Raw genomic sequence first — 26,624 nt, forward strand, 5'->3', positions numbered from 1 at the left:
AAATTTTTTATCTTTATTTATAATCTAATATATAATTAAATTTATAAATATCTTATTTTATTATAATTAAATGGTAAATACAATTAAATTTTGGTCATTCGATTAAATCGGTCAATATCTTTTGTTATATAATTAAATATTTTTTGTTATAGTCTAATATAATTATATTTTTTGTTTATAATTTTATATATTATTTTATTATAATACAGATATTTTACTTGACCTATAGTTAGGGCTGGAAGTGAGTCGAGTTGAGTCGAGCTAGACCAAACTCAAGTTCGACTCACAAAAATTGAGTTTGGCTCACGGTTCGCCTCATTAACAATCGAACCTATTTCTTAAGCTCAAACTCGACTCACCGAAAGCTCACGAGCTGGCTCAAATAATAGAAACATAAATACATAATTTATAATTTTATATCAATAAATTATAATTTATATATTTTAAAAAATATTTAAAAAGATCAATTTTATATATTATTATCTATCAATAAATTAAATTTTTTTTATTTATGTCCTACATCAAAATTATATATAAAAAATAACTATAAAATTTTAAATAATTAAAATCATTAATATATATATATATATATATATAATTATATATTGCTATTTCATATGTATGTATATAATATTAAAAATATAAATTAAATGCATATAGCATATGTATATTAATATATCTATATATATTCGAGTCAGCTCACGAGCTAATGAGATGAGTTTATCTAAGTTCAAGCTCAGCTCATTTAATTTATGAGCTCAATTTCAAGCTAAAGTTTGGTTCACTAGTTCACAAACTTAACTTATCGAACTATTAATGAGTGGAGCTCAAATTAGCTCATGAACTTACTTGACTCACTTCCAATCTACCGATAGTTAAACTAGTTGAATTAATAAAAGATTATGGTCGTGGTCGTCATGATTAAAGTTAACTTTTTTTTTTTTCGGATATTGAGTTCAGCAGCTTTAACCAAGATCACTAGCGTAATCGCGTACTTTTGTTTCGTCAAAAAAAAGGAGAAAGCCCAACAGTTCCCACATTTTGTTCTGTTCGTCAGCGAACACAAGTTAGTTTGTGGATAATAATGTTGATAACGGTCAGGGATGCTTCCTTTTCTTCTCCACTCTGTTCTTGGCACCGTCGTTTCAGCACAAAACTCAAATATTCAATTTTCCGAGCGAGTTTTTCTGTCCAGAGGACACCCAACACTACCCTCACATGGAATCCCAGGCATGTCTCCACCTGGTAAATGATGCCAAAACCTGTTCTTTCATTGGTTCCTCTTCCAAAGTGGGCTCTGTCCTCTGCTAGTTTCACTTTTCAATGTTGTAATGCAATCTATCAGTTAATGTATCTCTGATTCAGAAATACTTGCAGCACACTAATTTGGTTTAGGTCTTTACAGTTTGTGTTAATGTTATTTGCAATTATTTTTGCGTAGTGTTTGAAATCAATTTGGCGGTTGATTTTTAGCGTATACATAGCATGATGGATTCTTTGTAAGACTTGTAATGAACCTGACTAAATGTGAAAGAATTACAGTTAACTTAATTTTTGGCAAATCATCCCTTGGTGAACTGGGGAAAGTGCCCTGGGATCACAAGCTACTCTATTTGTAATATGTTCAATGACTTGTGATTGTTAACCACCTGCTGCTTTTGACTTTACGCAGCTATGATGCATCGAATTTTGATCCCTTGGGTATTAACCCGGATTTATCTTCCCGGTTAAATTCTACTTGGGAGAATGTAGTCTCCTTGTTTTCGCAAACTTTTGAGAGTGCTTCAAGTACAGACAAGGAAAAGCCTAATTCTTCACGAGGAATAGCAGGTTTAATTCTTGACTTCATAATATACATTTTTTAAATTTGTGTCCTGACTTGATCATTTGATGAACTTGATGTTATGTAGAAGTGATTATTTATCTTCGTATTTGCAGCTGCTATAGAGGATAGTTCAATTGATTTTGGAGATTTCTTTAAAGGTCCATTGCCAGGAAAGTTTCTCAAGCTTTTAGGGTTTCTTGCCTTGTCACGTCTTGGTGTGTATATTCCTCTAGGTGGGGTTAATAGGGAGGCTTTTGTTGGAAATTTAGATCAGAATAGTTTATTAAGCACTCTGGACTCGTTTTCTGGAGGCGGTATTGGTAGGCTTGGGATATGTTCCCTAGGTATTGTTCCCTTCATCAATGCACAAATTGTTTTCCAGCTTCTTGCACAGGTATATCCAAAGTTGCAAGATCTTCAGAAAAGAGAAGGTGAGGCTGGAAGAAAGAAAGTTCTTCAATACACTCGATATGCCTCAGTTGGATTTGCAATTGTACAGGTCAGGAAATTTGTGATCTATGTGAACACTGCATTTTCTCTTGACTCATGTTTAGATTTAAAATTCTCATCTTTTTAAAACTCATATCTTCTTTATTCTAACTTAAATTACTCTCTTTTTAAAATTTTAAAATGTCTACTTATCTGATGAAGTTGTTATAATCATCACTCCTGTTTTTCATTTCAGGCAATTGGCCAAGTCCTCTTTTTACGTCCTTATGTGAATGACTTTAGTACCGAGTGGGTTCTTTCATCTATTATCTTGTTGACTCTTGGCTCTGTGTTTACAACATACATCGGTGAACGAATCACAGACCTAAAACTCGGCAATGGCACCTCTCTTTTGATATTTACAAACATTATCTCTTACTTGCCAGCTTCTTTTGGTCGAACAATTGCACAGGCATTTAACGATGCTAATTATATTGGACTTGCTACCATCATTGTGTCCTTCTTTTTGTTGGTAGTTGGTATTGTCTATGTTCAGGTATGACTCATTTCAACTGTTAAACAAAGATGTATCTTGTGCACGGAATATTGATCCTACCAACGGCTTTCAGGAAGCAGAGAGAAAAATTCCTCTTAACTATGCTTCAAGATTCACTAGCAAAACCAGAGGACTTGAAAAATCTGCCTACTTACCCTTCAAGGTCTCTCCTTTTCACCAGATCTTTTTTATAATTAATTTAACTTTTCCTAAAATTCAACATTTAAGAATATAGATGTGCACATTGACAGGTAAATAGTTCTGGGGTAATGCCCATCATATTCTCTACATCATCATTAGCTCTTCCCGGTACTTTAGCACGCTTCACTGGTTTGAATGCATTGAAGCAAACTGCAGTAGCTTTGAACCCAGGGGGTATGCTGTTCATTTATAACTGGATTTATGTAGCATCTTATTTAGACTTGAAATGTCGGATTCTGTATATTCGACTGCTAAATGCTCGCATTTCTTGCATTATGAAACTGCTTTTAGATAACTGTTTGTACGAATGTCGGAAGAGATCTGGGTATTTTTGTCATGCATTGGTAAAGTGGAAGCTTATCATGTTGTGCTACCCTTGTTTTGTCTCAGATATTGATTCGTACGTTATAACTGGACTTTCTATTGCAGGCTCCTTCTATGTTCTATTTAACATACTTTTGATTGCCTTCTTCAATTACTATTACACCTTCCTACAATTGGATCCTGATGATGTGAGTGAGCAATTGAAACGACAAGGTGCTTCAATTCCACTTGTCAGACCTGGCAGAAGTACAGCTGCATTTATCAAAACAGTAAATTTTTCCTTCTCTATTTTTACTTTCATTGACTACCTTATTAATTACATCATCTTTTTATTTTAACAATATTGTATAGAATTATACACTTGAATATCAATTTATGCTGATTAATCCAACGTAAAGTTAGTGAGACCTAAAGTTTACTAATGAGGTGATTTGAGATCCCAAGGAAAAGGTGATCTTGTTTTCAAAATTAGATTTCAAGAAAGCTTATTTTTGAATCAGTTGGAATGTTTTGGATAAAGTATTAAGAAAGGTTTGGGATGTGACAGAGAAATTACAGTTTCAAGATGCCTTTCATCCTCCTCTTTTTGCATTTATTGCTAGTAGTAAACCTAGATCCTGATTCATAGTTCATTGACTTTTGACACAAGAAGATCATCTGCCTGCATATCTTTAACCTTATCCAATTGCTGACGATACTATTTTCTTTTTGGAACCAAAGGGAAAGTTTTTTGGTATCCTGTTAAGTTCTAACAATTTATTTCTCGAGATTGTGTTAAGATTTGATAAGATAACTTCATATATCAATTATAGATATCTTTTTCCGCTAAGGGGAATTGATTGTTTACTTTTGTCAAAGATTCTAAAAATTGGGTTTGTTAACTGCACTATTATTATCTCTAAATTGAGTAAATTCTAGTGATTTTTCCTTTCTGTTTTTCTTTTTTTTTTCTTTTTTTGAATTATTGGGAAGTCCAGTGATTGCACTATAAAATTCCTTGGACCCAAACAGGGGATACTAACATTTCATCCACGTTCTGCTACCACTTGAGCAGCTTTTATTATTCCAATTAATTGTATACATGTTACAAGTTTTATATGTATATGCAGTAATGTGATATATGTAGGTACATATTGATACCCAAAAAATAAAAAAGGTGGCGATGATTCTTGTAAACAGTATTGATGTCCCTACGTTTCAAACTACTGTTCAAGTGCCATGTACATTCCACTAACTACTTTACAATGCAGGTTCTTAGTCGAATATCAGTTCTGGGTTCAACGTTTCTGGCTATTTTGGCTGCTGGTCCAGCAGTTGTTGAGCAGACAACGCACTTGACTGCATTCAGGGGATTTGCAGGAACGTCGATTCTTATTCTTGTTGGTTGCGCAACAGATACGGCTAGAAAAGTTCAAGCTGAGATCATATCTCAGAAGTACAAGAACATAGAATTCTATGATTTCGACAAGTACTGACCATGAGAGGATTTTGGTTGTTTATCCAATCTAAGCAGAAATTGTTTTACTTTTGGGCTGGTCAAAATGTAGCTTCAGAATACATATAGAGGTTGTTTACAATGGGGAATGCATAAAATGGTCTTGATGCTCTTTTAACAAAAGGGAGATGAATTTACCATGTTTACCTACTCTATTGGAAGCATCTAATACCCTCCTTGGGAAGTCAAGGTGAATGAAGTATGTTGTAATTTATCAATGTAGATCCGAGGGTATATCAAAATATCAAATATTTCTTATCTATCAACTATCATACTAATTTACTAACTTTTTAATTTTAGTCGCTTGAGATAGTAAAATGGTGATTCTAGATGCACAAGTGTTTTTGTAACAAAGTTCAGTCAAATTGGCAGAAGTCTAATGAAAAAAAAAAATCGCACATACATCATTTCTCTTTTTCCACGCTTTTTGTGACAGACATTTTTGTTAGATTACAAAAGGTTATTGATATAGCACAAAAATTTTGCATGACACAAATTTATTGATGTAGTATAAAAATTTCATACATAACACAAATATTTGCATATAATATAAAAAGTTTTGCACAACACAAATTTTTGTTGCGAATATATTATTAATTGAGTTAATGTTCTAACTATGTGGTCTTTAAAAAATTAACCAACTTGTAGTCTCTAACCTATGGCGACAATAATGAAAACGACCTTAAAAAAAGCGCATAGAAGAAGATAATGAAGCAGCCCTGTGTACATACTTATGAAGTAGAAGAAATACGCGATACTTGGACACCTAACTTTTTTTTTTTTTAATAGATTGCTGCATGCACAAGGTAGGATTCGAACCCCTGACACTTACTTAAGCGGACTAGTGAGCTAACCACTAGACCAACCTAACTTGGTTTGGATACCTAACTTATTGATAGTAAAATGTACGAGCATTTGTCACACTTGATAAATATGGCCAATGGATGTTCATAATGGCCCGTGACCCGAGCAATCTCGCAAGTGGTTTGCTTTAGGCAATTGTGTTAATTGGGCCTGGCCCAATTAAGACAGTAGCCTTGGACTTTTAAGTTTTGTAAGCATGCATTGTATATTGTTGCCCACTTTTTTGTGTTTGTGTTTGTATATCATTACTTATTAAGTCAACTTTATGCAAATGAGCAAATCCAAATAAAATTTTGAAAGGTGTTTTAAACCTTTAAGACAAAAATTGAGAGTTACGTACCCAAGTCGTGTTGAGAAATATCTCAAGTGATTATAAATAAGTGGGGATTGAAATGATAAACATGAAATTAGACTAGCAATTTAAGAGATGAAATTCAAAAGTAATAAAAGAATTCCGACATAAAATACTACTTAGAATTATCCATCATTGTCGTCTAAGTTATGTTAGTAAGATAAGTTGAATCGTCTAAATTAGAACATCAAGGATCAAACTCCTCTAAAATAAAAAAATTGTAAAATAATACTTTAATAATTCTTAAAATAATGGAATTTACAAATAATAAACAAATTTAAAAACAATTAAAACATTATTTACTGTTTTACCAATTTTCTCATTTTAAATGATTTTTTTTCAATTTAAAAAATCTATTGGCATTTGTTAACTATATTAGTAATGTCTCAACCAGTTAACCACTAATTTCGAAAAGGTAGTTGGAGTTATTCTAACCTAATTAATTCTATCCAAAATTCAATCCCTTGATCATAAAGAATATTAACATAATTGGATTAATTTGTCAATTGTAAGTTGTGATTAAGCCTTTAAATTCAGTGAGAATATTACAAATATGTATAATTTTATAAATTGAAAGTTGTGACTAAACTTATATATATAGTAAAATGGTAAAGATAAATAAGAAACTGATCAAGTATATTACAAATCTACAAATAATATTAATGAACTAGTCATATATTACCAAATTTCTAAATTGTAAAATAAATTATAATAATAAAACTTAAATCTAATTTTATAGGTCAACCATAGTCATAACAATGACCATTGTAACACATGATAAACCAAAAATAATGTCTATCATCTTTACAGACACAAAATAAAATGGCTATTTAAAAAGTTCCAAAACAAAGCCTTATAGAAGACATGACAAAAGACATAAACAATCACTGACACAAACTTCTGTCACAAAACAGCCATAAAACAACCTTAAAATACACAACTTTGGATTACATTTATCAATTCATCCATAAAAGACAATATAATTTAATCTCTATTTCTTCCTTGGTGCTTTGAAATCCGGGATGGAGACAAATTTCATAAATTCTATCAATTTTGACGCTGTCCCAAAACTAGCTTCTTGCATTGGGTCCACACCGGAATTGCTCTTTTTTTATGCAGCATCTTATTCAACTTTGTGAGTGGAGGTGGAGGTAGAGGCACCTACATGTAATTGGAAGTGGTAGACTTCACTAACTTGGATGTGCTTTCTTCTCTGTAACACAGTTAACATTAATCATAACCAATCTTTTAAAAAAAATGAATCCTAACAGAAGAGGATCAATAACTAAAACTATCTACTTTCACATTGCACCCACTCCATTTGAGCATCAAATAGAGCAAAAATCAATGGCCTGTAAACCCTAACCAAGAGAAGAACAAAACATAAAATTGAACTCAAACGTAGAATGCCTGCATTACTAACCTTTTCGGAGAAACGGTGATGCACAGGTTGTTCTTTCTCGTCCTAGAAAATGGGAACGCGTGCGACGAGCTTTGCCGGTAATCTACACTAACAGCGACATTGATCTTCCACAATATGGTGCATGCGAGAGAATGAGGAAGAAGAAGAAGAAGAGTTTCCCTATTTGAAGTGTTGTTATATTTTAACCCTAAAATAGCTAAAACGATATCATTTGAAAAGAGATTACGCGCCAAGGAAGAAACGACGTCGTTTAATAAGGTTAGGTGTTCGGTCCATGTGTCGCTTAATGTTCCATGTAAGCGTGCCGTTAAAGGAATTAATAGAAGGGTTAACGTGAGTCACTTATTAAAAGTACAAGATTCAAATTGAGTCAATTAAAATTTCAGGGACTAAATTGAGTTTATTTCTAAATTTTAGAGACTATTTTGAGTATTAACTCACATTAACTGATTAAAGTAAGGTTAAAAGAAATAGAAGAAAACCAAACAAAAATATGTTCTTCCTTGTGACAAATCCAAATTTATCAAATAAAGGAGAGACCCACTACTAGAAATTGAAAGAAACAAGCTTGAAAATCTTGAATGTTACAAAAAATCAAAGAGACATGCATAAACTTAAAGGATAAAAGCTAAACCTAGAAGAAAGAACTGAAAAACCTAGAGACCTAATCTAAACCTAAACTTAGGGAATTTAATTCTAATTAAAACCTAATATTTAAATTTTTAAAAATAGAGATTAACCCATTTTTTCTCTTCAAAAGAAAATGATTAAAGATTATATTAGCATTTATGCATTTAAAAATTTAAATATAAGGGGTAGTACAAAATGAATTAAGCTTTGACCCCATAATTTTTATTATTTAAAATTCGACTTTTATGCGGTTAAAATTGTAAGTATTGGATTTTTATATTTTGTTTGTGATGTGTAATTTTATAATTCTTCGAGGGCTTATTTAAAACATTTTGAAAGTTAAGAGTTTGAATTTAAAAACTCCAACTAAATAAGTTCGAGTATTCGAAAATACGCGACATGACATAAAATTATGTCGTGTAGACTTGTAGGAGAAAACCACGATCTTCACTACAACCTTCACTCGTCCGCACCTATAAATCAGCCTCACTCACATATACCAGAACGCCAAATCTGCTTCAAGAATTCAATAAATTCTTAGGAATTAGAGAGAGCGATATGGTTGATAAAGGTTGAAGAAAACCAAAGGGTGAGGTGAAAGGCTAAATGCGAAGTACCAAGTGAACTCTAAATGATGTTGATATATGTATGTATTGATGATGATGAAATTGTTTGGTTATCAGCTTGTAGATTATATTGGAAATTGATGTAGAATGTTGTGTGTTTGATTATGAGGTTCAAAGATTTGATTGATTAACTGAGGAGTTGGTTTATGATTCTTGAGTTGTAGGTTTGAATCTTTGGTTAACGGAGGTTTAATTATTTGATTTAGATATTTTAAAAGATTCAATAATGAGGATTGTGGTATCAAAATGTGGGAGATGGTGTTGATTTTTTTTTTTTTTTTTGGACGGGGAGATGGTGTTGATTTTAGGTTTGGTGTAAAGGTTGAGTTAGAAAGAATAGAAGCATCTCCAAAAAATTCTTAAACCTCAATATAACACACATAGGCAAGTTTAACAAGTCATGAAAGATGAATTTAACACATGCAAATTGACTTGCCACCACCACCAAGTCACGATCAATAATGTTACTTTCTTAGTCGTTAAGATATTTTTTTATAAAGAGATGTAATGTAAGTGCCCTAGGTTCTATGAAATGAAATATGTATTGGTTTATGCAAAAGAAAATATTGCGTGAGATTGTCCAGTGTTGAGTGATTTTGGACTAATTATTAATTGTAGTCTTTAAACTTACATTTGTTATTAGAGCTCGTTTAATTTGTATGAAAGGTTCTAACATAATTGTTTGATTATAGAATTAGTATGACAAATTTTGGTTATAGTTATTGAAGCATTTCGATGTCTACCCACTAAAGAGTTCATAATCTATATAGCTTTAGTAAACTGGGTTTACAAGGAATTGATGCAGTCCTTTAAAAAGGAAATTAATTAATGCTATCTCAAATTCATCAAGATGTAGAATATATATTATTTGGTAAAATAATAAATATCAAAATTACAAAAAAAAATGAAAAATTTAGAAACCGATATACAAAGGTGTAGATAAGGTTTAAAAAGTAATGTTATAATTTGTACAAATAAAACATGAAAGTATGAAATGTCTAATTCAAAAACTCTTTAAGCAATATTTTATACTTTTACTCGTATTACTAACCTTATAAATAAGATGAGAGTCTATTAATATAAAACAACACATTACAAATTTAGGATGATAGATAACAATCAAACAAATATTGTGAAAAATCACCTTCAGCATACTTGTGAGAATTCTTACTTTTTATTAGCGATTCATGTGTTGAAAAGGAATCTTTTTATTCGTTTAATTATTCTGTGGGTTCCTATAGTTTCATCGAATTTTCAGTTAGGTTCATATACTTTTTTTTTTTCAATTGAGTCCTTATACCTTAATTTTTTTTTCAATTAAATCCCTGCCATCAGTATAACGCTTAACATAACAGAATATTCTTGGTAAAAAAAGAATATTCTTCTCATTTAGCTGGAGTGACCAGGTGAACTAATATGAATTTTTTCCAAATGCCAAAAGCACCCCTCACATTTCATCCAAAGAAAAAAAACCCTAAGTTGCTCTCGTCTCTTGTGTCTCCTGCGTCAGTCCGTCGGCGGCGTCCGTGTCTGGCATCAACTGCAACGAACGCGTGGTGGTGTGCTGTCTGTCGCTTCCTTCCCTCTACGCTTATTCGTCCAAGGCGTCGCCGTCCCTCGCGGTGAAACCCCTCGCCTGGCGTCACCGTGCCGAGCCTCGTAGCGTCTGACCTCCCATTCCCGCGTTGTGCCTCTACTCCTTCTCCCTGCACTCGAACTGTCTGCAAACAGGTAACAAAAAAAAGTTTTTTTTTTCAGTTTTAAAATTTGATATTTATTCTAATTTTATTTCTTCAAAATTATGGCATTGGTTGATTATATATTTCTTGAATTGATTTCTGGATTGTTTTGATTTAATGGTTTATTTAGGGTTTACAATATCAATATTTATATATAGGAATTGTTTTGATTTAATGGTTTGCAATAGTTTAGTTTTGTTTCTCTTAACAGCATTAATTGATTTGGAGCGTTACTCTCAAATTTGCAAATTGCTTTGAAAGATGCATAATTGGATGGTTCTTTTTTGAACATATAAGTATTACCGGTTTGACTATATATATCATACTCTCTAAAGTCATGATCATTCATAAATGGATGTAGTTGATGATCATGATGAAGTATTGAATTTGAAGTGAAGTGTTTGCCTGCGCGTGCTTTAAGTGAATTGTGTGTTTATATTATTGTTTAGTCAAAGTGAATTATGTGCTCATGTTAAGTCAATTGAAAATATTGATCACATTGATCTGGTCTTTGAAATTCCCACACCCACTCATTAAAAGTAATGCTAATATGCTGCCTAAACTCTAATTTGGGAGTATTGGTATCTAATATCTATATCTCTTTTCTTTGGAGTTTTATTTCTTGTTTGTTTTCTTTTCATTGGATGATTCATCTTGTATCATTGCTTTTAAATTGATTGGTGCTAATAACAAGCTTCTTGGACTTATTTTTTGTTTACTTTTCTTTTCTGTTTTTTTTTTAAGCAAGATAGGAAAAGCAATGATAGTTTCCATGTTTAAATAATAAATTGTGTTGATATTTTCACAATCATTACCTTACTTTTTTTTCATGTTTTGGATGTATGCTGAATTGAGATGACTTCTATTATGATAAAATTTTTCTAATTATGTGCTTGAATGGAGTTACTATGGTTGAAAAATAATATATAAAAGAAAAGCAAGCATAGGAGTAAATTTTTAAAAATATGGCATTAGATGATGAATTTTGTTTATTCTTAATTATTAGTTGTTGTTGCTGTGATGATACTATTTTAAATGAATTCTGTTTCTTTTTTTATTATGTAGTGATGGGGCAGGAGAAAGGATAAAAGAAGGAGTAGAGCTGCATCTTCACAACCACTCTCCACCATACCTGCATCTTCACAACAGCTATCCACCACACCTGTTGTTGCTGCCTCTACTCAACCACCTCCCATACTTGCAACTTCAGCTTCTCAGACTCCAACCGCAGCCACTGGTGCAATGGCTCCAACCACAGCCACCTCACAACAAGTCTTACCTCTTGAAGGGCCAGCCTCCCAGCCTCCCCAAGTTGTGGCAAGTGTAAATTTTCAACAATCACCTAGAGCATCTTCTCAACCTTTACCTAAGATAAAGGTGTTTGGTGTGAGGAGAAGTGGGCGGCTAAAGTTAGGAGTGAGGAAGCAAAAATGGACACCTACTCTACATATAGACCTAAGTGATGACTGAAGTATGATTAAATTTATAGTTAGGGTTGTTGGGGTTGCTATTATATAGTATATTTTGTTTTCAATTGTGTCTCTGTGGCCACTGTTTATTATGTGGATAAGACCACTATTTTGATATTTTGAAATTAGGTTGGACCACTTTTAATTGATGCACTTCTTGAACCTTTATTTTGAACTAGATATGTGGCATATATGACCACTTATGCTGTGATATTTTGTGTAAGTAAAGGGTACATGAACACTTATTTAATGAAAATATATGTGGCATATTATCTGGCCTTTTTTTCTGCAAGTTGTTGTCAATTGTAAAACTTTAAATATTCACATTGATAAAGTTTTTTACCAACTATCATTTTATTGTTATACACACACAAAATACATCAAAATGCAAAATTCATTCAAACTAAACATAATTAACTTTAATTGGATTGAAGCTATAGAACCTCTTACATAGAATTTCATAATACAGGTAACTCTAAAATCTTGCAAACCACATTCCAATTATTAAGACTAACAAAAACATAAATAGCATATATTGCATTTTACATTGAATTTTTATATTGTCATTCAATCTCCCAATTTGTTCTTGTAGAATATTGAACTCATCACATAATCTACCCACAAAAGCAGCTATTTCTCTGGTTTCAACAATTAATCTCTCCATCTTCACGTTTAGTCTCTCTATCTTTCTTTCTTATGCATCCAATCTCCACATTTCACCTTCCAACTTAGCAGAATTTTGTGTTCCAACAACTCCAACAGCAGCAGCAAACACGTTATTTCTTGCACCAACTTCATCAACCCACTCAAAAAATTTGCATCTTCTGTTAGGGTAAGAAATAATTCTTCTATTAGAATTTTTTGTTGTTCCTGAAATTTGAAGACTCAGAGTGTCACCATAAAAACAATGAACCCGCCTTTCTTTTTCTTTAGCCACCCATTTTTTACACCGTTATCAACCTCAATCCACTCAAAATCATCAATCTACTAAAAAAAATTTGCATTTTAGTATCTTCCCACAAATAATATACCTCCTACTATGGTCAGAAACGGCTGAGGAACGGCGGATGGTTACCGCCTCTTCATAGAAACACAGGTGTCTTCTTTCCTTCGGGTTGGAGCTCCTAAAAACACAGCTTCCCGAAGAGAGAATGAATGGGGTTCCTTGACTTTGAGCCATAAATTTGGGGAAGATGAAAATTGAAAATGAAAAAGGGAGAAGAAGAGAAATCTCAAATAACTCAGACACAGATATGTTTATAGGGAGATGAAAGAGGTAAATAAGTCATTTCACAACTCATTAACGTTTTTTTAACGTTAAACGTTAACAGAGACTTAATTGAAAAAAAAATTTACGTATAGGGATCCAATTAAAAAGAAAAAAAAGTATAGGGACCTAATTGAAAATTCGGTGAAACTATAGAGACCTGTAGAATAATTATGAAAGTATGAAATATCTAATTCAAAAATTCTTTAAACAATATTTTACACTTTTATTTGTATTACTGACCTTATAAACAAGATGAGAGTCTATAAATATAAAACAACACATTACAAATTTAGAATGATAGATAACAATCAAACAAATATCGTGAAAAATCACCTTCAGCATACTTGTGATAATTCTTACTTTTTATTAGCGATTCATGTGTTGAAAAGGAATTATTTATTTCAACTTCACCAACTTCCTGAGAGAGAGGCAGTTGTGGTTCCAAATAATCTTGAAAAAGGAAATGGAACGAGAACCACCGACAACACAATAACAAAACTCATCTAAATTTATATAACTCTCCCAATTCAATTTAACTTTATATAATTTTATGTCAAAATCGAATATTGTATCCATTATGTATTTATGTTAAATTTTATTTTTTATATTATGTATTTATTTATTAAATTCAACATATAATTCTACAAACAAGGGTTTAGTCAAGTAAAAAAAATGCAGATTCTAGTAATTTTTAACGTGACTCCAAGGACAACTCAAACAGTTATTTATGTCATTTCATGCAATCTTGTGATTTTAGAGATTTTAAGATTTAAATTTACCTACAACTTAAATTCCATGGTGATGATCAAGTTTCAGGTATTACATTATCATGCTCTGAACCATTAGATTTATTGCACGAAAAAATGTGATTTAAATTTACTACAATACTGATCCAATTTTCAACTTCTGTTATATTATAAATGAGCTTTTTTCCCTCGAGTCTTGAAGGTTTCACTATAAGAATTTTACACGAGTACATTGTACAACATGACTTCCTCAGATGAAGAAAGCCTACAATATCTACAACAATCAGAAATACCACTAAGCCAAGCAGGGTTTGCATGTACTCCCTGATAATTATCTTCACCGAATGGAATATAGATTGAAGCTAAATCTGAAAAACCAACTGCCACTAAGCATAACTAATCGTCAGCTTCGGTAGAAAAGTCAGGTTCTTCGGGTTTCGGTAACTTAGGCAGGTCATCTTTTATCTTCAAAGCACCCCTTCTTGTGTTAGCCGCGAACCTTGAAGCAAGTATTGTTACCCCAAGGTTCAATTTAGTCTGAGATGAATTCGAGACGGCAGGGTATTCCTCTTCATCGTCTACTCGCTCACTGACCGCCGTCTCATCTAAAGGAACGGATTCCCTCAAACTGAGGTCTTTGGCAGACATCCTTTTCTTGTACCGTCGCCAAGCAGCCTGAATAAAGCAGGCTGCCCAAGTTCTCCAGTGGTGGGAGTAAAATCGGAAGGTGTGCTGCAGCTTCTTACTGTGGAGGCGCCTAAATTGATTAGCTACAAACTTGAGGTCCTCCGCTCGAAGAGCAAAAGCTTCTACCTCGCTTAGGGCTTTAACTGTCCTAGTTGAGGATGGTAAGTTTGTGGTTGATCTTGGTAGTAAAGCCCAAGAAAGTAGTTCCTCACCACAAAAATCCCCAGGCCTCAGTATGATTGAGTTGAAGAAACCGGTTCGGCCACCATTTGTAGTAGAACTATCCAATCTACCTCTGATAATGAAGAGCATTTCAGTAACAGGGTCTCCCTCGCGAACAATGTAGGTACCTAGAGTGCTGAGAGATGATACCAGCCGCTCACATATTGCATCAAGAAGTTGATCATCCATCTGTGAGAAGAATGGAACCTAAAATAAATTGAAAAAGAAATTTGTTAAATGCTTATATTGTACAATTTATACCTAAGCTCATTGTTATCTTCAGAGGTCTTAATACAGAAGTAATCTTCCAATCAAAGTTGAATAATAATTAAAAGATAAGATGGCAACCAAATTAATACTAAGTGAGCCATTACAATTACTATAAAATGATAATATATAAAATGAAAGCTAAAATAGCCACCAAAAATCATACTCGCCGAACAAGGTCTAAGCATAGGTGGCGCTGGATATCGCGGCGAAGATCTGCAGGTAATGCACGTAGAATGGTTTCTTCATCAACTCCACGAGTTGCAAGCCATTTATATTGAACAAATCGTCTAACACGGCTTCTTAAATCTTCAGGGAGCTGGCGATGCCTCATCCATTCCTCTGTGTCTCTTCGCTTAAGTCTCCACTCCTCAAGCCTTATAGTAATTGATTGCAAATATGTCTATACAAATAAAAGTCACAAAATAATAATAAATAAATAAACAAATAAACAGAACATTGTGAGATATATGCATATTCATATTGTGGGTCATTGAAAACAAGTCAAGCCAGATGACCTACTTGACCTTGTGTAGTGTACAAAGAAAATACATATAGCTCATACAGCTATTGTCAAATACCAAGATTCCAAAGAAACACACACAAAAGCCTTATAGTATCTTGCTTATTGACATTTGATATTAATTTTTAAATCAAGCACAGGTAAAATATGTAGCCTAATTACTATTTAATCTTAGCTAACTAGTGTTTATTAACTAATTAGCAGCACTCCATCTAGGAATTAATCCCTCTTGTACTCAAAGTTGCACACATAGTGTACATATGTAATTTCTCACAAAATGCTATTTTACAACCCACAAACAAGCAACAACCAACTACCCTTTTCCGTGACTCTCTCTCTCTCTCTCTCTCTCTCTCTCTCTCTCTCTCTCTCTCTCTATCTCTATACATATTTGGCATGGTATTTGATAGGAAGAAGTGTAGTTGGTTGATGCTTGCTTTTGGGTTGTATAATTAGCATTGTCCTCATGCCTCAACTTACTGTGCAGTATTAACTGAAATTTGTTAGGAACCACAGAACCAGTGTTAAGAAAAAGTAACTGGAATGAAAACTCAATTGTACTGCTTGCCACAGATAGCTGAATCCAGTGCAGCATCAGCCACTGCAGCAGATAAAAGAAACATCAAACTCACGGTAATTTCACAAGCACAAGGCCTCCAAATACACACCCTACTGACCCTCCTTACACCCCATAAAAATATTCACATTCCAAAAGACCATAAGATTCTCACGTTCCAATTTTTATGTCAGCTCAGCTAGTTACATAGACACTAGAGTTACCCTCCGGCTCATATTCTAATAGGGTCTTCTAAATTTCTTTCTATTATATAGAATTTCACTTTTTGGGATAAAAGAATATCATCAAGACAGAGAAAATAATACAAGGAGATGGAGCATAAGAAATCGTCGAGACAAGACCAAGAAACAATTAAAAGAGAACAATTTATAAAGCATAGTTTTCTAATTTCTCAACACATCTGAGAAAAAGTCCTCCAAAAATATCATGAGCTTTCCACTAAATGACTAAAAGATGCCAAATATCTAATCTATCCCATAAAACTTGTTTAAAAATCAGGGTGGAATAACAAGAAGGTCTATGGAACATCATAAATTATTCCCACCAAGATCCTATTACCTGTAGGACTCATCCATTACATCCACCTAAATTGAATTCTATGGTTTACATCATCTACTGTCCAGTCATTTGTATGAGAAGATACTTAAATCATAGACTAGTATAGTTTCCAATTTTCACTTCCAAGTACGACTTAGTACATGTTTTACTGAACGAAAGTGGTATGCTTCTGAATATTGTCTCAACGCCTTTCCTTAGCACAGTGCTAGAGATAAGTGCAATACACTACATTTTCCTAATTCTTGTCATTCCAAGATTTAGAGCTCGTTTGGAATGCACCAAAACAACATTAAAAATAACAAATAAAGGTAGGTTTGTTCAGTAAAACATTTAAAACCAATTCCTAATCAAAAGCTAATGATTTCAAAGAAATATTTAGTCGATAGTTAATCATAACATACCATGAATGTTTATTTACATTTCAAAATTATAAAAAAAGAGAAGAACGGAATGACTGCAAGTACCTGCATGTTCCCAATCAAATGGGAAAATAATACAAGACCCATGATCGCAATAAGAATAGCAAAGGATGTTTCTCCAATGAAAGTGCTTGTGTCTAGGTTCTGCCCATAAGAACTGAAAGTGTCAAACAGAGCAAAAGAATGAGCAATTGAGCATTCGACCAGTAAAATATTCACAAAAATTCCAAGCACAAATGTTAACTCAAGTTTCTTTTGCTTTGAAAGCCCATGGAGCTCGCTAAAGAATTAATCCCTTGTTATACACTAATTGCTTTCTTAAAACAAAATTAGGAATCCTGGATCCAGATTCAAGATTGAACATTAAATTATTGATCCAATTTATAATAGTAATGTGACATAAAAGGTTGGGGAATTAAGAAGGACTAGATGAAAGAATGACAAGAAGTTAATGGGAATTCTCGGTCAAACCCTAGTATTCCCCTTGTCATCTGCCTATATTGACCAACTACTCTAAGTACCTCAACCCATTAACTACAGAAAGCGGGACTACAACCTCAAATCTACTCCCTACGTTTCAAAATGACCATACACCACTACTCTGCCAAGCTGGCAGAGATAGCTACAAGACCTTTCACCCCAAAATACCCTTAGTTTCTATTTCTGTCCCCTAAACCAAATAACGGTGAACATAACAAATCCTCACTGAATAAATGTCGACCCCTTCTCTACATCCACTCGCATAAAATTGAAATCCCCTCCTACCATTTTCCGTTGCCACATTCACAATACATCATGCTGCCAGTGATTAGCTTGAATATTTCTCACCCATTCCTTAATGTATCCTTCCCTCCTATGCATCCTAACACATCATAATGATTTGTACTATATGACATCTACCATGTCTTCTTTATATAAATATACTTTCACATAATCATAGTGTGTATGTTATATTTTTTCTCCCTTTCAATCCAAAACCTTGTTATTTTAATAGTAACGTTGCAGTATAAAATTATTTTGAAGATTTATGCAATGGAAGTGCCAAGCCGTTACCTTAACTGCTGCAACCCCCACCACAAACAATAAAAGTATTTTGGGATGAAGTTTGAAGAGACCACTTGCTTTTTCACAGCACTTTCAAATATTCCAAACTTGAAATCAATATCATTATTGGGATCACATCTGTTAAACACATTTGTAGTATTTGCCCATATCCTGTGCTGCATGTTATTAGTAAGACTGCAGTCCAGGTAACTGAAGCATTTCTCAGGATTAGGTTCTTTTTTGCAAATTGATTTCCAGCATGTAGTATACCGATCCACAGACAAAAGGTACCATGATGCCCCTAAAACCTGCAACAAAATAGACGCGTGCATTAAGATAGTAGAAAATTACACATAATCCATTACATTTTAATGAATTTAGATAACTCTCTTTTGTGTATATGTTAAGTACCTATGAAAAAGCGGAGAACCACACCTTAAAAGCTAGCTATTAAGGGGGTAAAACCACTATCCTTAAATACAACATCAAGCATCCTATAATACTCGATGTTGGACTTTTGACACCCCGTAATACCCAAGCCCCTAACAATACACCCTTAGAGAACCAATGTCCATAGTGGCTTCACACTATAGACATTGACCCAGCGGCAGCCACTCGGATATTGACTGATTCGGTATTCACCATAATCCAACCTATAGGTAGCCCTTTCTGTACCTAAGGAAAGTGGAAAACCACATCTTAAAAGCTAGCTATTAAGGGGAAAGAACCGCTATCCTTAAATACAATATCAAGCATACCATTCTACTTGATGTATGACTTTTGACACCCCGTAATATCCAAATCCCTAACAACATATCAGTGGAAGAATCCAAAGTGGGGGAGGGGGAAGGGGGGGGGGGGAGGAGAGAAAGAGACGCCTATATTATCAAGAGATAAGATCAATCAAACCTACGTACATGACTAGCCAACATATACAATAGCAGATTATATGCAGCTCCTCCCCAGGCAGTCTTTGTAACCACTCCTGTTGCCTTGATTATTTGAGAACTTAATGGAAAGATCAAATATAATCTCGGAACATATTGAAGCAAAACAATCAATGCCAGAGCATTATTCTTATGATCAGTCTGAGGGCTTCTTGTTGCTGGTATAATAAACCAGATGACCATCTGAAAACCAAAACTTCAATCGGCTATTATCCAATTGTCACATGTTCCAGAGACTTAAAAGTTTAAACATACTCAAATGCTCTTAAAAAGTTAAAATAACTAAGTACAGCACATAAACACCAATAAAAAACAAGAAACTACATAGACAATGCCTCACATTGGAGTCATTTTAGTGACTATGTTTTAGACTATTCCATCAACTTCTGATGTTGTCTACTATATGCACTATTATATAAAGCACCATTTCAAACTGAGATTCTTCAAACTTATTAAAGTAAATAGCAGTAGAGAGCAAAAGCATTAAGCATCAAATTGAAAAGTTTTGGTTAGCTTTCAAAAAGTTTAGTTAATTTATGAACCAAGGCTAAAACATCCGACAGGAGAATAGCACTCAATTTCTGGGACATCTACACCATGTCATCAAATGTAAAATCAACAGGCTTAAACCATGAATCTGAGTATCAAACCTTGAGCAAATTTTGACACTACAGATGAATCAAATCTTAAGCTTGACTAAGTCACTTCAAATGACATAATGTGCTTAGTTCATTTATTTCAGGTCAAGATGTTAGTCGGGTGGATAAGGGCTAAAAACCCACTGCCTCTGTCCAATTTTAACTGTCACATTCTATATAAACACATCTTAAGAAATCACTATTAATAGTGACACTTAAAAGTCCGCAGAGGGTGTACATGGTTAGATTTATCTAGTATGTTATTTCATCATAGTGGTCATATATCCATGCTGACAATGGTAAAGAAATCTATTCATTTCCTTAAGATATTATATTTGTGCAAAAATCAAAGCTTGGTTGCAAGGGAAGTTTCCAGCATATTTTACTTAGGAACAAGAGAACAACACACCTGTGGTAGAGGTAGTGTGGCAATAACGTCAATGAAGAAATCAGATCTAATATATCTCCTTGCAATTTTCTTTGGGTCCATGACTAGTTCACCCCTGCCAAAAACCCGTGAACTCGGTGCGATATATGCTGTTCTGAACTTAATTATTAGGTGCAACAGATAAAAGATGTCAGCAATAGTCCGAAGAAAGGTCACAATAATCCGTAATGTTAGGTCTGTCCGCACACACGCAGACATTGTATTCCCTCTGACACTAGGCAAATAGAAGTAAAGTGGATCAATAAAAAGAGCAACCAAGCATGAAACTATGAAAATCCGGTTCCATTTCAGGACAATCTCACTGCCCGGGTCAAGAATTATTTTGCTCCATGGCTCATGATCTTCGGGGAATACCTTAGATCCTCGACTTCTAAATGTTTCGGCAAATATATTCTTTCCTGATGGAAATACATTGCTAGCTTTATGCAAGGAAGACGAGGCAACCTTGTATCCAGAGGATGACTTCTCATGTGTTGGTGGTTCAGTTGCTCTCCACAATGGTTCTTTCTGCTTTTTACCGTCCGAGTAAAACCTAACATCTTAAATTATTAGAACATACAATACACTGTTCTCAAATGAAACTAATGATCAGTGTTTACCGAATCAGAAAGAACCACCAGAAGAACAAAGTAATAAATTAATGAAATTCATTAAAATTCATGCATTACCAAGGAGCTCGTTGTAGAAGCTTCAAGGTTCAAAATTTATTCCATCACTGGATAGAGTTAATGCTTATATTCACTGTTCTCATTTGCAGCAAAATGGTTTCTTAATCCACGTCTGAATACAACTAAATGAGACCCATTGTATTTTATAAAGACCAAGAATCGAGAAATTTCATTTACTTCATTCGGATCAATATTTTCAAACAAATGTTGATAAATATCGAAACGAGTCTTCCGAAAAGGAAAAAGCATACCTGACAAGCTTTCCCTTTTTGAGCTCCATGTAAAGAGAACGGAAGCTTGAATCCGCTGTTATAGTTAAAACCCTACCATGAACATTGGGGTAAGGGTACCAACTACCAACTAGCTAGGGCGGTGAGGTAGTGAGAGAGAGAGAGAGGAGTGAAGAATGAAGAGTGATTTCTTAGATGAGCAAAGGTCCATTAGAGGGATCTTTCACGGAGGGTATCCCGAAAACCACAGCCACGTCGGACACGACAGCTTCACATGACAAAACAAGTCAACATTTAGTAATGAACCTCCACTAACTATATTGACGATGTGATTTAATTGAACTAAAATAGCGGGATCTATGTATAATAAAAACGGTTTAGTTAATCTGTGTGATAATCGCATTAGTTAAGGTTGTTAATAATAGAAAATTTTAAATATTTTATTTTAATAAATATAAAATAAATGTATTGATAATTTAAATTTTATATTATTTTTTATAAACATTTTTTTAGTTTATAATTTATTATGTGTCTAAAAATAGGTATATAGGTATATGTTAGCTAAATCCTAATAGAAATTAGTCACACAAAAAAAAATCCTAATAGAAATTACAAATTTATATAATTAAAATGGTGGCTAAATCAAAATTTTAATATTAAAGGGGCCAATTTTTAAAATTGATATTCAATTTATAATATTTTTAGTTTTAGTTTTTTTACTATAATGAATTTATTCTAAGAATACATTTTAAGAGTATAATATGATTTAATTATTTTGTTAATTTTTATAATTTTATTAAATTTTTAATTTAGTTCTTATATATTTTTTTTAATTGAGTTTCTACATTATTTTTAATTTTTTAATTAAGTCTTTTTCATGTCAAAAATATTAAAATTAATAGAATATTCCTCTCAAAATATATATGGTCAAAGATATATTACATTTTTAATTATAAATATCTTTAATTTACAAAAAAAAATTAGTTAAATCTAATATTTTTATATTAGAAAAAACCTAATTATAAACTTCAAAATAGTGTAGAATCCATTTAAAAGAAAAAATATATAAAGACTTAATTATAAATTTGGTAAAATTATAAGAACTAAAAGAATAATTAAACTGTATAATAATTAAAAAAATTTAAATTTTTGTATGTATTTATTACATTAAAAATATAAAAGAAATTGTATTTTTATAAAATATTTTTAGGCCAATTCTGATTTCAAAATATTTTTGTATATATAGAATGAAAAAGAGTACTTAATTTTATTTTAAAATTAACAAAAATAAAATAATATATTCTATGTAATAATTATTCAACCACTCATTAAAAAGATTAGTATAACATACAAAATTATTATATAAATTTATACTAAATAGGGATAAGTATTGTTTTGGTCCCTCACGTTGAGGATCGGAATCGAACCCGTCCCTGATGTATATTTTGATTTAAAATCATTCTTAAAGTCGTATTTGAATTTAAAATCGTCCTTTTAATTTTTTTGGACAAAAATACTCTTACCACTACCAACATAATTACCTCCTCCACCACCACCACAACCACCATCAGCACCAGCACCAGCACCAACACCAACACCAATACCAACACCAACCACAACACAACTACAACCACAACCACCATCAACCACCACCACCACCAAGAAAGCAGGAAACAACACCAAACAGAAACAGAAACAACACCAAAAAGAAACAGAAAGCAAGAAAGCAGAAGCAAGGCGTGAGGCAGAGACGGGGGCGGCAATGTGAGGTGGCAAGGCGGAGGCGTGAGGCGGCAGAAGCGAGGCGGAGGCGGCGAGGCGTGAGGCGGCAGAAGCGAGGCGGCGAGGCGGACTCCAACGGCAGTGGCTCGCCGTCCCCCTCCCCCCTTTCCCCTTCCCCTCTTCCTCCCCCTCTCCCCTTTCCCCCACTCCCACCCCCACCCCCACCCCGCGTCCTTTCCCCCTTCCCCTTTCGCCGCCACCGTCCCCCTCCACCCTTTTACCCCTTCATTTTCTTCCTCTTCTTCTCTGACTTCTTCCACTTCCCCTCCTCAATCTCTTCGCCGCCGGCGCCGTCCCCCTTCCCCCCTTTCCCTTCCCCCTTCCCCCCTTCCCCCTTTCCCTCGCCTCCCCCTTCGTATACCCTTTTCTCCCCCCTCCCCAAACACGTTTTTTTAATTTTATAATTTTTTTATTATAGGGGTAGTTTAGGAATAAATTAAAAATTTTATTAAAAATGACGATTTTAAATTCACATACGACTTTAAGGATGATTTTAAATCAAAATATACACCAGGGACGGGTTCGATTCCGACTCTCAACGTAAGGGACCAAAACAATACTTATCCCTACTAAATATATGATTAATAAACTAAAAAAACTAAAAATAAATAATTAACAATTTTACATATATATTTAAAAAAAATTTTGGGAGGGGGCACAATGGCCCATGCTGGCTCCCTTAGTTCCATCGCTGAATTAAAGTATTACTTTATTATTTGAGTTAATTTTTTATTTTAGAAGAATTTTTTAAATTTATGAAATTGAGATTGGATTTAATAATTTTAGTATGTTTGAGACAATTTAAGTAGTATCAATTAAAAATACTAAATTATAATTTTAATATATTTTAAAAATATTTTTTAAAAAAAATAAATAATCATTTTGAGGTTTATTTTTTTGGATATGCAAAGTTTGTGTGTGTTGTGTGTAGTTATGGAAAATGGGCTAAACATAAATGTGGGATGAAGAAATCGGACCATTCGATTTCTTTGTTAAAAAAACTTAGGCCCACAAATTAGACGATCCTATTTATGTGGAAGAGAAAATTTTGAATTTTGGTGTATCTAATTGGATCGTCCAATTTCAATACAGATTTTTTTATTTCAAAAAAGTCAAATCAGATCATCCAATTTGATTATTATATATTTTATTTAAATCATCAGTCAATACAAATCGTTGGGTCCATTTGTTATATATATAAATAAGTGTGTGTAAGTCGTATACAAGTTACCAGATCTCCTCTCCTTCTTCTTCTTCCTTTAACTCCTCTACCCAGATCTATCTCTATCATTTCGTATGAGGTAAAAAAACTTTACAATGAAGTTCATATTCATGTGAGTGAGAAAAATTGATGATAGAGTCCTATTAAAAGTATATTATTTTGGTCAGATTTTATTACAAACATCTGAAGGAGTAAAATTTATTGGTAAAAATCTGTTAGATATTGTTATTCCATTCACAATCTCATTTGAATAACAAAAAAGTGTGATTTGTTAAAAGATAGATTCAGAAAGGTCAAGGAAAATATCATATATTTTATATAGGTATTTGATAAACCCCATTTGTAGGGTTTATCTTGTGTTAAATTTAGAGTATTTTGCCAACCTTTTCTCACATTTACTCAATAAGATAGCAAGGTTTTCATGATTGTTCCCTAATTTGTGCTTGAATTTGAAAACATGCTTTTAGACCCTTAAATTGATAATTTTAATCTTCTTTGGATTCCACTAGATGCCTTGATGTGTTTTGTTAGCAATTTCATATTGAAAAGGACTAGGAATTGATCAAATGAGTGAAGAGAAAGCATGCAAAGTGGAGAAATCATGAAAAGCCAAGGATTTGGGATGCACCCATGGACGCACGCGTGCACCAGCCGCATCCGCGCGGATCGCGCACTACTTCAGGGACGCGTACGCGTGCTGTACGCGTACACGTCGATGCCCGTGCTGACTCCTTTAATGAAATCACACCTGGCGATTTCAGAGAGGCTTCTGGCCCAGTTTTAAGGCTAATCTTTGGCGAAAAAAAAGGCTAAAATGACCAAGGATTGAAGGGGGAAGGCATCACTCAATCATTCAATCATTCATTCACATAATTTTAGGTTTTCGATATAGTTTCTAGAGAGGGAGGCTCTATCCTCTCTCTAGGTCTTAGGTTTATAGATTTAATTCTTCTCAATTTTAGAATTTTACCTTGCTTCAATCTAGGTTTCTTCTACTTTAATTGTTCTAGGATCTTGGTTTATTCATTTCTCTTGTTAAGTGTTTAATTCCCCAATTTGGTTTATGAATTTCTCCATGTTAGATGCAATTCCCTTTTAATGCAATTTGAGGTATTTCATGTTTATTGCTTCTTCCTTCATCTGCTTTCATTGATGCTGAGATTGGCTATTTAGATCTAATATTCTCTTATTGATTTCCTATGTTTTTATTTTGCGCATTCCAAGTATTTGATGAAATGCTTGGGAGGATTTTACCTTAGACTTTTATGCTCTTGGCTTGGGATGGTAACTTAGGAACTCTTGAGTTGCTAATGTCCAAGTAATTGATGATTGGAGCCATTAACTCTAGTTCTCACTAATTGAATTAGTGGAGAGCTAGGATTTATGGACTTGGATTGATGTAGCTCATTTAACTTTCCTTTACTAAGTTAGAGGATGATTTAATGGGATTAATTCTTGCCAATTCTCATGTTGTGGTTAGTGATAAGGATAGAGATCCTTGACCACTAAACCTTGCCAAGACCGTTTTATCAATTGAATTTCATTGCCATTTACTTTTCCCGTTTCCTATCCAAAACCCTAAAACATACTTTTCCATAACCAATTATAAGCATACTTCCCTGTAATTCCTTGAGAGATGACCCGAGGTTTAAATACTTCGGTTATCAATTTTATTAGGAGTTTGTTACTTGTGACAACCAAACTTTTGTACGAAAGGATTATTGTTGGTTTAGAAACTATGCTTGCAACGAGAATTTATTGTAAAATTTTAGACCACAAAAAGGTCCGTTCATAAAAATGGCGCCGTTGCCGGGGAATTGCAAACGTGTGCCTTATTATTGGTTATTGTAAATATTTGATTTTTGCTTATTTGTTAGTTTTGTTAGCTTTAGGACTTAGTTGCTTATTTTTATTAGTTTTTTTTTCACGTGCTACTATGAACTCTCACCATTTTGGCTACGAGTTTGGTTCAAATTATGCTGTAGGGAATGGAAGCTATAATGATAACATGCATCATGGTTGGAACAATTAAAGATGGGAGGAGCCATAAGGATTTTATCAACCCTCTTAGCAACAACCTCCACCAACTTACTATGAGCAAGAGTCATTCCAAGATGCATGCCAACACAATGGTTATGGTGGACATATTCGTGACAATAATCACCCACCACGATATACCTATGAACCCCCTCCTCAACATAGCTTTGAACCCCATACTCACAAGCCACCTACTACCAAACACCCTCATATGATCCTAACCCTTATACACCGTACCAACCACCTTATGAGCCATATGAACCATTTATAGAACCACCCCAATTCTAACCCAATTACTCCCAAAAATCACCACCTCCATATACACCTTGTCCATCCCCATCAATCCAAGAGCCAGGTGACCCTAATTATGTTATCCAAGAGGAACAAGAGTCAATGGATCGTCTCA

The 26,624-nt window shown here is 33.6% G+C and overlaps 2 protein-coding genes and 1 long non-coding RNA gene across 6 annotated transcripts; 1 reads left to right on the plus strand and 2 right to left on the minus strand.

Moving 5' to 3' along the window:
• Positions 1 to 793: 793 nt before the first annotated feature.
• LOC112790037 (preprotein translocase subunit SECY, chloroplastic) lies at positions 794 to 5,090 on the plus strand. Of its 2 annotated transcripts, none has more exons than XM_025832248.3 (8): positions 794 to 1,245; positions 1,673 to 1,830; positions 1,939 to 2,324; positions 2,511 to 2,810; positions 2,884 to 2,973; positions 3,062 to 3,185; positions 3,441 to 3,604; positions 4,586 to 5,090. In XM_025832248.3, the coding sequence occupies exons 1-8, from the start codon at positions 1,085 to 1,087 to the stop codon at positions 4,808 to 4,810; spliced, it is 1,608 nt and encodes a 535-aa protein (XP_025688033.1). In that variant the 5' UTR covers positions 794 to 1,084; the 3' UTR covers positions 4,811 to 5,090. The 2 variants fall into 2 exon arrangements, with proteins under 2 accessions (XP_025688033.1, XP_025688034.1); XM_025832249.3 differs by having other exon boundaries at positions 944 to 1,230.
• A 4,980-nt stretch (positions 5,091 to 10,070) lies between these two features.
• Positions 10,071 to 11,949, minus strand: LOC140182566 (uncharacterized). Its single transcript, XR_011878420.1, has 2 exons — positions 11,597 to 11,949; positions 10,071 to 10,446 (listed from the first exon to the last, which is right to left on the minus strand). It is a non-coding gene; the product is annotated as an uncharacterized lncRNA (long non-coding RNA).
• A 2,142-nt stretch (positions 11,950 to 14,091) lies between these two features.
• On the minus strand, positions 14,092 to 21,512 carry LOC112790039 (cyclic nucleotide-gated ion channel 17). 3 transcript variants are annotated; one of them, XM_025832252.3, is made up of 8 exons: positions 21,199 to 21,494; positions 20,948 to 21,059; positions 20,241 to 20,811; positions 19,164 to 19,376; positions 18,256 to 18,554; positions 17,248 to 17,359; positions 15,292 to 15,528; positions 14,092 to 15,065 (listed from the first exon to the last, which is right to left on the minus strand). In XM_025832252.3, the coding sequence occupies exons 3-8, from the start codon at positions 20,475 to 20,477 to the stop codon at positions 14,346 to 14,348; spliced, it is 1,818 nt and encodes a 605-aa protein (XP_025688037.1). In that variant the 5' UTR covers positions 20,478 to 20,811; positions 20,948 to 21,059; positions 21,199 to 21,494; the 3' UTR covers positions 14,092 to 14,345. The 3 variants fall into 3 exon arrangements, with proteins under 3 accessions (XP_025688037.1, XP_025688035.1, XP_025688036.1); XM_025832250.3 differs by lacking the exon at positions 20,948 to 21,059 and having other exon boundaries at positions 21,199 to 21,512; XM_025832251.3 differs by lacking the exons at positions 19,164 to 19,376; positions 20,948 to 21,059 and having other exon boundaries at positions 21,199 to 21,469.
• Positions 21,513 to 26,624: the final 5,112 nt, after the last annotated feature.

This window comes from Arachis hypogaea, chromosome 3, assembly GCF_003086295.3.
Source record: "Arachis hypogaea cultivar Tifrunner chromosome 3, arahy.Tifrunner.gnm2.J5K5, whole genome shotgun sequence".
NCBI classification, from domain to species: domain Eukaryota; kingdom Viridiplantae; phylum Streptophyta; class Magnoliopsida; order Fabales; family Fabaceae; genus Arachis; species Arachis hypogaea.

What these genes read in the sequence shown, in the direction of transcription:
- LOC112790037 (XM_025832248.3), top strand. Translation starts at nt 1,085, where the DNA reads ATGTTGATAACGGTCAGGGATGCTTCCTTTTCTTCTCCACTCTGTTCT. An exon ending in TTCTTCACGAGGAATAGCAG is followed by an intron (nt 1,831 to 1,938) that starts GTTTAATTCTTG and finishes TCGTATTTGCAG; the next exon opens with CTGCTATAGAGGATAGTTCA. An exon ending in TTGGATTTGCAATTGTACAG is followed by an intron (nt 2,325 to 2,510) that starts GTCAGGAAATTT and finishes TTTTCATTTCAG; the next exon opens with GCAATTGGCCAAGTCCTCTT.
- LOC112790039 (XM_025832250.3), bottom strand. Translation starts at nt 21,227, where the DNA reads ATGGAGCTCAAAAAGGGAAAGCTTGTCAG. An exon ending in CCACACTACCTCTACCACAG is followed by an intron (nt 19,377 to 20,240) that starts GTGTGTTGTTCT and finishes TTTGGTTTTCAG; the next exon opens with ATGGTCATCTGGTTTATTAT. An exon ending in ATTTGATTGGGAACATGCAG is followed by an intron (nt 15,529 to 17,247) that starts GTACTTGCAGTC and finishes TTATTTGTATAG; the next exon opens with ACATATTTGCAATCAATTAC.